Genomic DNA, 11,593 nt, shown 5'->3' with positions numbered 1-11,593 from the left:
ATAATTTCTACCCTCCAAACTCTATAAATACTCTTAGGATTACCTGCATTTCAAAAGTTATCTATTATTATGTTTCAATTAATAGAAGTAGAAGCAACGAGCCAAAGTCCACAACTATGAGCCAGTGAGGGCAGATGCCAAGCACTGAGCCAAGCACTTTAGAGGCATGAAACTCCCACATGCACACGAGGAGGTACTGTTATTATCTCTCTTTTAAGAAGAAAAAAAAGGAGCCTTAGAGACATTAAGCCACTTGCCCAAGGTCCTTCACCCTGTAAGTGGTGACAGCAGGCTTGCCCAACACTGAAATCTGTACACATAAACACAGTATTCAGTATGACTTCTCTAAGTGATATCGTACAGCCACCACGTAATGATGGTCCTGGGACACAACTTCAAAAGGGCCGTTCTTGAGATGTGTGTGTCCCTCTAAGAACCTGAGATAAACTCATGGGCTCAGTCTTCTGTTAAGATAAGCCTTTCCCTTGCCCACTGCATGCCAAGGCCAAACTTTCAAGGCAAAAGCACAGGGGCCTTCACATATCGACAGGGCAGAGTGGGTACCTACTGCTGGAGATGCAGAAAGGATGCTGGCTTTTCCAGGCAATTCTCAGTTCCTCTGAGAAGGACCAATATAAAAGGTCCTGGAGAAACACCCTGGCCATTGTATCAAGCATACTTCCCAGCTAAGATCTCACGTCACGTGCCCCAGGGATCCCATCAGCCCCAAAGTACCAGAAGAAACTCTCAGGTCTTTGTTCCTGTTATTCTTTTTATTCCATAATAGCTTAATTACAGATTTCAACTTTTCAACGCAACATGTGGGTAAGTTAGAATATTCACAGCATCTTGCTAGGGCCCCATGCCAAAGAAGAGAGGATCTGGGCTCACAGGTATCTATCTGCTCTGTGTCAGGGAAATAGAAATACAAGCAAAAGTATAACCACAATTTTAACTTTTTTCTTTTTAAATAAACTTTTTAAAAATCCCTCTTTTCAAACCGTGAATTGTTCTTGACTCCTTGTCTTGATATTCACTTCAGCTTTCAGAATCTCCTTCCTTTTTCTGGAGCTAATGTGCTGTTCTGAAAGAAAATGAAGATCAACACAAAATCATTGAAGGTTTCAATTCACTGCTCCAGTTCCTAACTGGTGATAACAGAGAAACCAAGCTACTCTCCCACTATGAGGTCTCACTTATAAGGGAATAATCATTTGTCTATTGATTCTATTTATTTCTGCCCCATCTCATTTCACAGAAGAATGTAAGGCAGAGAGCTCAAACTAAAAGCTGATGACAATTTAAATAAAAACAATGAAACACACTTGATGATAAGAGGGTGGTATGTGAACACAGGAGGAGATGAGGTAATTCCAGGCACACCTCTCACAGTACAAGGCCAGGAAGATAGTGTACATTTCAACTAGATGAAGAGTTTAAAGAATGCTCATCTTCGATTTCCCAGGCTCTAGGTCCTCCAAACAACACACAGCCCTCACGTAGCTTGGAAGGTGACACTGAACTTTCAGTATAGAAATCTGCCCCATATTCCTGGCATGTGCTCAAGTTCTTGGCAATGATCAGACTCGATGTCTAAGAATGAATGATTCTCAAAAACTGGACTCAGCTCACAGAAAGATTTTAAAGAGGGGACAAAAACACTAAATTTCTTTATTTCTTCTTTCTCCACAGCTGCCTTCCCTAGACTCTGAGAAGTGATGGGGAAACACCAGAAGGTAAACGACAACCTAGACGGACGCTGTGCAACCAGGGCGTGACAGCACCAAGGAAGTGATCCAGGCGGTTCTGGTGAGCAGAGGCAGGGTGCTGACACAGGCTGTCCTCAGCACCCAGTGGCGAGGGCTGATGTGACAAGGCAGTCTTGCAGAATGGCAGGCTCCAAACCAACTAATCAATAGTTCCAAGGGCATCACCCACAGGCGCGGGACTAATCCTAAAGGCCTGAGTGAGTGCTCCTAATTCCCTGCCAACATTCAGAGGTTCCTGGGTACATTAAAATATCTGTTGTTGGAAACATTCATGCAGGGAGGAGAGTGTAATTATGAAATAAGAATAGCTGAAGCCTCTGTCTTGGCCAAGAAAGCCCTGTCTTATGCCTGATCAAATCAGTAACTGTCCTCAGATCGAAAACATTAGCTACCAGGGACTTGGTTTTAAAAGACCAGGTCCCAACCTCAGAAAGTCCCAAAAGTCCAAAAGATCAAGTGACTTTTTTCTCTCTCAAGCAGTAAAGTTTGGGGGTAGACTATCAAAAATCAAGAAAAACAAAACCAACCCGGAGTTAGTTTTAAAGAATTAAAGAACTCAATATTTAGCAGAAAGGACTAGTTCTGAAAGCAAACCTCAGACAGAGCGACCATAATTTAGGACAAAACCAAACAGATGAGGCTCAGGAATGGGGGCAGGGAGAAAGGACGACCACAAAGGCACACGGAAACTTGCTGGATGTGGAAAGTCTGTATCTTCATTGAGGTGGTGTTTATAACACTCTAAGTTTTTCAAGATTCACAGAACTATACCCTAAAAAGGGTGAATTTTACTGTATATGAATTAAACCCAAAACAAACGTAGTTGCTTTCTGTGTTGAGAACTAGATGTTCCAGCTCATGTTCACACATCAGTGAAAAGCTCTACATTCCACGCTTTTGTTGATTTCTCCTATTTTCAGAGGAGTGAAAATTAGTGGCTTAGTTGCTTTGGCAGGGAAAGCCATTTCCATGGCAAGGGACGAGAGGGAACATGACTTGAAAATTCAAATACCTCCCTCTTCTTTGTTGGTCTAGCACAGGGGTCAGTAAACCGGCCCCGAGGGCCGAATTCAGCCCTCCACCAGTTTTCGTAAACAAAGTTTCACTGGAACACAGCCATGCTCGTTTGTTTCGGTGGTCTGTGGCTGCTCTCACACTGCAGGGGCAGAGCTGAGTAGCTGTAACAGAGACTGTATGGCCTGAAAAGCCTAACATACTATCTGGTTCTTTCTAGAAAATTTTTGCCAACCCCTAGTAGGGGAGCTGATCAATGGAGCACCAGACACTCTCCTTCCCTTCCTTTACACAGCCTCCACTTTCATCCTCGTCCTGGGACGGATACAACGGAGAACAGGTGACATTTCACTTGACATTTCTGTCACACATGGAGCAGCCCTGAGCCACATCCTGAACTCTAGCAATCTGGGTTCTGATGCTGGCGTTATCTATTGGTGGACATCAGTCTTCACAATTGAGAGTCTCACTACACCACGCTGGCCCAACCAGAGGTTAATGTTACAGAAAGGCCTAGAACAGTGACAAGGTGTGCCAGGATTTGCCCTGGGACCATTATGACTTCAGATGTTCTGAATGGGGTCCCCTTTTAAGAAGCCCAAGGTTGAATCTGTCTCATCCCATCTCTGCTCTCCTATGAACACAGAGAGAGGGGCTGTGTCTATAAAGGACCCCGTAAGACACAAGGGAGGATGGAGCTTTACAGTCAAAGACAGGTCAAAGCCACTTTGCTGCAGTTACCCCCTCAGCTGGGCTGGCGCGGGGGGCTTTGGCTTTGCTCTGGGCCAGTTACTACCTGGCCCAGGAAGTGGGGACATGGCCTCAGAATTTGGCTTCAGCTTAGGGAGGGACAGGGAGGAATAAGTGCGCTGAATCTTAGCTAAGTAACTGACATGCATGAGGTGGGCAAGATGGAAAAGGGGCCCTGCTTCTGGGATGAGTCCACCCTTTATCTTTACCGTAGTGTCCTATATTTTGCCAATCTACTGCTCTGCTCTGCAGCGATCCTGCCAAAGGAAAGAGGGTTTGAGAGTCAAGAAAGGACAGTAGGAAGAGAAATAAGCTGAGGAAAGAAATGGCAACCACCCAACCAGAGCTTCTGGTAGAGTCACCGTTTTCCCCAGTGGCAGAGATTGTTCTAGGACTTATGAGGGTGGCAATGCAGAGTGGGCTTCTACGTAGGACAGGGCCTGAGATGAGACCATGGTCTTCTTCCCCAGAAACGTGCACAATTTTAGCATTCCAGATTAGGAACTCTGCTAAGCAAGAACTAAATCAAATGGTCTCCATTCCTATCCCCCTTTAATTTTGTTCATTTTGTGTGTGCAACTTCCAGAAAAGAGAGAACTCAGCAGAGGACAACCTTCTGGCTCCCTGGGGTCTGGATGGACTGCTGTGAGGGATCAGGGTCCCGCTTAGAAAAATCAGCTGAGTCCTTGGCTCCTTCTCAGATGCAGTGCAGAGCCGCCAAGTTAAGGCTGCCGGAGCGGCAGACAAAGGACCCAGCTGCCACTGTGGTGCTAAGGGAAGCTCTGGTGGAATCAGAAGGACTACAGGGGAACAAGGAGCATGCTGGGGCCGGTGTCCATGGTGAGGCACTCAGGCAAGGCTGAGACGTGTGGCTCTCCCACCCAGAACCATCTCCAAGAGCACCACTCTCTCATCTGACCCACCTAATTGGCAGCCGAGTTAGGGGGTACATTATTGAGTTACATTCTTCCAGCAAAAGTCTCAGAGAGGAGAAAGCAGGGCACGTCTGAAAATGTTAACTTCCAAAGGTGAAAGCAATTCGGACCTTTTCTCATTGACCTTTATGTGCTTGAAATCACCCAAGTTCTAATAAAGTCAAATCAATGAGAAACACCTATATGACATTTAAATTTGCTTCTAATCCAGGTTCGGAAGTCAAGCTGCCAGCAAGGTGCCAACATGTCGACCTAACCATTTGTGTGAACCTAAGTTTGTCTGTCTTGAGAACATGCTGGGGCCCCCTGAGCAGCGCTCCCTGCTGGGGCCTCTGCAAAGCCTGCAAAGCAGTTTCTGGGGGGAAGAGCATGGACCTCATAATTAGGAGGAAAAGCTCCGGGGTGGGGGGGGGCGGTGCTGCTGGGGTTACAGAGGAGTCACTCTCTGGGGCACGGAGGACGGAACAGGATTCTCTGCGGCGGCAGAGGAGAAAATCATTACACAGCCAGCGTATTAACAACAATCTCCGCCACATGTCCTAATCCATTTTAATCTTCATAGAGCAATTATTTTCTTCTCTTGTTCTAATGTGTCAGGGCATAAACTGTTGTGGTTTTAATATATTTAAAGCTTATCACCAAGGCTCTTTTCTGATTTAAAAAGCTTCTGTATCGGGCTGGATTAAGGTGTCACACTTGCCCCAAAGGATATGAATCATTTTGTCACATACCGCTGTTCAAAGAGCTGGGTGAACAGAGCTGACAGAAATTTTCTAATCCTACTTTGGGTCCCTAGTCTGTCCCCAGCCTTACCTCTTGATTGCCTGCTGGGCCAGCATCCGATTGCCAGCCAAAAATGTCACACTGCCCAGGATGGCCAGGTATTTCAGGGTCTGGAACATGTTGAGTTGAGTCCAGTAGACATACATGAGCCCCAGCATAGCTACGAGAACAGGTGACATGATAGGCAATTAGGTGAAACAGTGATATCACCCCAGGGCTCAGGACAGTCAGAAGCCAGTAACTGCGGATCTCAAAAAGGTCTGTATTTATAAGCCAGCTTGTTTTATTCCTTTTATCTGATGCCAGAAAATAAATAACTGAATATACTTGCTTCTCAGTCTTGGCTGCCAAGAAATCCAGAGGTAAAAATCAGATATCAGCAACTTTGTCTGGTTCTACGTTCCAGTTCGTATCTCTTTTCATTAACACAGGTTTTGATTTTGTTTTTTAATGACTCTCGTGTTAAGTTCAGGACTCAGCTGATTTTTCAAATTCTGACTGGAAGCCCACAGGATCAGAGAAATGACTAATTTCCTTTTCATTAAACCGACCTTAAGGCTAATCTGCCACTGTGACTAGGAAGGAAGCAAGGAGGGCTGAGGAGGGAGGTTTAGGCCAAAGGGCTCAGGGCTGGGCACTGAGAACCCTGGGCTCTGGTCCAGGCTCTGCCCCTCACAGCCACTTCATTTCTGTGAGCCTAAATGCTCTCACCCGTCAAACAAGGATCGTAATTCTTGCCCTGGTCACCCCCATCAGGGTTGTGAGGAGAACCAAATGAGGGAATGGGCACAAAAAGCTCTCCAGCGAGAGCAGTCATGGCTCTAAACAAATTTACATTCAGGTTTTGTTCTCAGCCTGACCTGGGAGGGCTATCACTCAAATCCAGTAACTGGGCTGGAGAGAAAGGTCATGTTGTCAGTTCTGCCCAGAAGGATGACGGATGAACCACAGCAGGGGTTCTTAGCCATTTCTGAGGTCGTGGACCACTGTGAGAATTTTGATCACAGTCACGGCTCTTTCCCCAGAAAAACAAAGATATACGTTTGCCTAGAGTTTTGAGGGATTCATCTGCACACCATTACAGAATCCACGCACTATGGACACATGGAGGGTGACTCCTGAAAGAACCAAGGAAATCAGAAATGAATACCAAAGACTCAGTGAAATGCAAGGCGCCACCAACCCAATAGTGTCCAAAGTTTCTGAAATGCTTAACTGATTTGTGAATTTACTGCCTTGCAGCGTTTAGGTCCTAAGTTCTCAAGAAAACAAAGCAGGACAGCGTGTCTGACTGTGGAAGGGACTGTTTTCTATTACTGCCCAGACACAGCTGCCGGCAAATGTGAAGATCGATATGGTGGGGAAGATAACCTTTGGAAACTGCATTAACGCTCTTCATCCAGGAAGATGGCTCAATGTAAAGATACGATAAGTGAGTAATCTCTGGAAATGAACAGAGCTATTAAATGAGGGTAAAATGGCCTGCCAACGGCAGCCGAGTACAATGAAACCCAATATAATGACAGCTGTTCTAAACTGATGGGCCAAACAGGTTTATCATCATATTAACTGTCGTAAAAGGCCAGGAGGAAGAGGGAAATGTTATGCTATTAAGTCATTATAGTTAATAGGTTGTGGCTCTACTTAACAGAGCTTTCGTGTGGGCAGGCTAAATGTCAAAGGAGGTTAAATGGAATTAGCAGCCTGGGGCGCTTACCAGCATGTCCCAGGTGAAATATAATCGTGCTAGGCGCAAAAGTGAAGTTGGAGATGTTGGCACCAATCCGGATCCACTGAACGATGGGGAGAAATAAATTGAAAAGACATTAGAACTTGAAAGGGAGGCTACCCATGCCAGGCCAATGCTAATTCAATAAACAGCCCTAAGGGCTTAAAAGTTCATGCATACTTGAAGGACAGGGAATTTTTCCAAGTGACAACCATCCTATTATAAGTCCTCAGGAAAAACTGTTCCCTTTTTGTCTTTAGAAAGGTATTCTGACACCTGCTCTCAACTGTGCTTGGGTAACAAACTTGAACATCATCTTTAATGACAGCAAACCTTTCTGCTTTAAAACAGGTGAAACCAGAGTTCCTGTCGTGGCTCAGCGGAAATGACTCTGACTAGCATCCATGAGGACGCAGGTTCAATCCCTGACCTCGATCAGTGGGTTAAGGATCTGGTGCTGCCATGAGCTGTGGTGTAGGTCGCAGACAAGGCTCAGATCTGGCATTGCTGTGGCTGTGGCTGTGGCTGTGGCTGGCAGCTACAGCTCCAATTCGACCCCTAGCCTGGAAACCGCCATATGCTGCGGGTGTGGACCTAAAAGACAAAAAAAATAAAAACAATTAACAAATGGAATAAAACAGGCAAAACCATGAAGCTATAAGGTCAGAAACCTATTTATGATGAAATAACTGGCACCCCTGCTAACTTCTCTAAGTATTGGTAAGATAAACCCATTGGCAGCTGGTATGATGCATGCTCTTGCTATGGGTTCTGTGCCTTTTGAAATTCTGGTCACTCAGAAGAACAGGTGCCCAGACCCTAGGCCCGGTTTCTCAAAGCTTGTGGTATGCTTTCCAGATTTAGATTGACCAATAATTCTTTTACTAAAATCAATGAATGAATTAGGAACACAGGCAACTTTCCAAAGAGCTGATGAGTTTTCCATAGAGTTCTCAAAATTCTTTGAACTTTGAGAATATGCAGCTATGTTTATAATTTTATTTATTATTATTATTTTTTTGTCTTTTTGCCTTTTCTAGGGCCGCTCCCGCGGCACATGGAGGTTCCCAGGCTAGGGGTCCAATTGGAGCTATAGCCGCCAGCCTACACCAGAGCCACAGCAACGCTGGATCCGAGCCGTGTCTGCAACCTACACCACAGCTCACGGCAACGCCAGATCCTTAACCCACTGAGCAAGGCCAGGGATTGAACCTGCAACCTCATGGTTCCTAGTCAGATTCGTTAACCACTGCACCACGCCGGGAACTCCTATGTTTATAATTTTAAAAAAGAGACAAGGGAAGAAAAAGTTGGTTAAAAATAAATCTCAAACAGTATGTTCAAGTATAAAAGGTAAAAATTTCCTTCTTCTCTACTCCCTACAAGGCCCTCTCCTTCGAGGTGACCAATCTAATAGATACCAACAGATAATGCCTTTTAAAGGATACACAGGGAGGATTTACTAAACACTCTATCCTATCCCTTGCCTTCTTCATTTACAGGATGGACATGTTGGCGATCAGTACATAAATCTATCCATTCTTTTAATAAGCTGCATATTATTCCACAGTATGGATGTACCAAATTTAACATTTGATTTTATGAAGACTTTAGTTGTTTATAGTTTGATACCCCAATCACTGCTGAAATGCACAGCCTCCGTACTCTTTTTTTTGCCTTTTTTTAGGGCCACACCCACAGCATATGGAAATTCCCAGGCTAGGGGTCAAGTTAGAGCTACAGCTGCCAGCCTAGGCCATAGCCACAGCAACGCAGGATCTGAGCCTCAACTGCGACCTACACCATAGCTTGCAGCAATGCCAGATCCTTTAACCCCCTGAGAGTGGCCAGGGATCGAACTTGCGTCCTGGATACTAGTCGGTTTTGTTTCCGCTGGGCCACATTGGGAACTCCTGTATTCTTTCTCTACAGCTATCGGCATCAGGCCTTGCTTTTTTCACACTTGACCTCATCTGAACATTCCTACAGAGCACCCCTGTCCACACACTTTTACCATTTCTTTGTTAAGGGATCAGTTTTTTGGAACTGAACAGTTAGAGTAACTAAACCTCTCCATAGCAGGGAGGTTCAGTTATTCTAAAATTTTTTTGACCATCAGTTCAAGTCACAGCTGCTGGACCCCTTCGGAGCTATGCTGAGGCTAGAGCACAAAGCCTCTTTTGGCAGGGCTACATCTGCTGAGTCTGACGCAAGACACACGCTGCCCATGCTAATTACAGCTACTCACCAGAGCAAAGAGCAGGAGCAAGGGCGAGAGGATCAGGGCAGTGAATGTATTGGACACCACCGTGGGAGGCCTCTTCTCAGGCTCGCGGAACAGATGCTGCCAAAGGAAGACACACCAAAAATATTTTATTTTTTTATTTTTTGCCTTTTAGGGTCTCACCCGGGGCATATGGACGTCCCGGGCTAGGAGTCAAATTAGAGCTACAGCTGCCAGCCTACACCACAGCCACAACAATGCTAGATCTGAGCCGAGTCTGTGACCTACACCACAGCTTATGGCAGTGCTCGATCCTTACCCCACTGAGCTGGGACAGGGATCAAACCTGCATCCTCATGGATACTCAGTGGTACTTTGTTACCACTGAGCCACAATGGGAACTCTTGAAACTTTTCAAAAAAAGCTTTTCTTTCCTTATCTGTGAACTACTCTGGCCCTTACAACAATCCCTATGGGCTGGGAAGGGATGCTGATATCTGTGTGTAAGGAAGGTGAGTCCCAGGAGAGAGGAAGGGCGTGCCCAAGGGGGAGGAAAAGTCCTTTCTCCAGTTGAGCTGACCACCTGCAAGACCCATTGGCCTTGGTCTATGCAGGAGCAGAGAGGAAGAAAGCCAATCCCATCTGTGCTGTAGAGTCAAACAGTGATCTGAGGGCTGAATCTCCTGGATGTTTAAGTGAAACAGACTCAGGTTCTGACTGTGTCTCCAACTATCTGCTTCGTGGGAACTGGTCGGTGGGCAAGTTGAGCCTGTTTTTTCAGCTCTATGACAAGATGGATATTTGTCCTGTCTGATTCACAGGGTGGTAAAGACCAAACTATAAAATATCATCTAAACAGGTTAAAGAAAGGACCAGAGCCTCAGTCCAGGGGTTGGCTGCTCTCTCTGACCATGCCTGATCCACATTTCTCCTCCATGATTACGGAAGAAGCCCTCTGGGATGTACCTGAATTTCCTGTTTGGCAGTGAAAAGGTTCTTGGACAGGACAGTCGACGGAGCATCTTCTTCAGGGAACCTGATGACAACATCAGCCTAAAAAAATAAAGGCAGCCATCAGAGGCACAGGGGCAGACAAGGGGGTGAAACTCATCAGCACGATAGTGACCCCTATCTCTCGTCCAGGACCATAACTGAAAAAAGCTCCAAACCGTCCAGGCACCTCTGACCCATGAGCCAACAAACTGAGGCAGTAAAAATTTCAAGAACAAAATAAGTATTTGTTGAAAATGCTTTTTAGAACAAAGTACTCCAATTTTCTACTGGTCTGGTGAGCTTCACAGAGCTGCTTAATACAAAAATCCCAGCTGTACTTAGGCTGTTATAGTTGCAATCAGAAACTGCTCCATGGCCCTGGGAAGAGTAATTTAGTCAGAGACAAAAAAAAAAGGAAAAGAAATGAAAATGTGCTGTCATACAAAAAGCAGCCCAAAGTCCAAGAGAAGAAAAGGAGCTTTGAATACAACACAAGAAAATGCAGCTGCCCTCTGTCTCACAAAGGGAGCCAACCTCTCAAGGCCTGCAATCTGGCCTCTGCTACCTTTCCAGCCTCATTGCTGACTGCTCTCGACCAGATTCAGGTGCTCCATCAAAATGGACCCACTCACATCTCTCTGAAAGCACCTCAGGCTTTTCTGGAGGCTGACCCCTGGTGATCATCCTATAGCCCCGGACACTATTCTGATAAACTCCTGCAATTCTTCAACACCGAGCTCAAATGCTACGTCTTTCAAGAAGCTTTCTCTCACCACACCAATCAAAAGTGAGTTATGTGGGAGTTCCCTGGTGATCTAGTGGTTAGGACTTGGTGGTCTGGGTTCAATCTCTGGGCTGGGAACCAAGATCCCACATTAAGCCGCTACACGGTGCGGCCAAAAAAAAAAAGGTGAGTTATGTAAGTCAAAAGCACTATGTAAACTTTAACACACCAGGCAGATGTTGCTTATTAGTTTATTACCATTTTATATATCCTATCCACACCATCTTGAATTGGAATTCCAATCTTAGGCCCCTCCCCGACCCACTCTGTGAGGCTGTACCATATCTCAAAGAAGCCTTTATCTCTTCTGTCTATATGTCTCCCCCACAGTGCTCTGCTGTAATATGAAAACCTCTTCTAATACAGAAAAATCTTCTTCTTCTATGAAGATTTGCTAGAACCCACGAGGACAAATTTGTACTTCATTCATTCACTCAATCACTATTAAGCCCCTATTGCATGCCAGGCCACATGCATGCCCCTAAGACCACTGATGGGGACAGCACACAGCCCCTACCCACCTCCCAACACATACTCGTGGTCCCTGGGGAGGCACAGGCAAGGCTAAGGGTCGAGAGCCCATGCCCTAGAAAGGAGCCTGTGTTGACACAG

General features: G+C 45.6%; 1 protein-coding gene across 5 annotated transcripts in view; it reads right to left on the bottom strand.

Annotated features, from left to right (window-relative positions):
- Positions 753-11,593, bottom strand: part of RPN2 (ribophorin II) — a 56,503-nt gene continuing 45,662 nt past the window's right edge. For 2 of the 5 annotated variants that reach the window (XM_021077219.1, XM_021077216.1), the window contains exons 13-18: positions 10,171-10,257; positions 9,229-9,324; positions 6,969-7,044; positions 5,282-5,411; positions 3,743-3,790; positions 753-1,084 (exon numbers count right to left, since the gene is read on the bottom strand). In XM_021077219.1, coding sequence (XP_020932878.1) covers positions 1,072-1,084; positions 3,743-3,790; positions 5,282-5,411; positions 6,969-7,044; positions 9,229-9,324; positions 10,171-10,257 — 450 coding nt within the window. In that variant the 3' untranslated portion in view covers positions 753-1,071. 5 annotated transcript variants of the gene reach the window in all.

This window comes from Sus scrofa, chromosome 17, assembly GCF_000003025.6.
Source record: "Sus scrofa isolate TJ Tabasco breed Duroc chromosome 17, Sscrofa11.1, whole genome shotgun sequence".
Taxonomy (NCBI): Eukaryota; Metazoa; Chordata; class Mammalia; order Artiodactyla; family Suidae; genus Sus; species Sus scrofa.
Note: the sequence above shows the minus strand (reverse complement) of the source record. Positions and strands in the feature narration are given on the sequence as shown.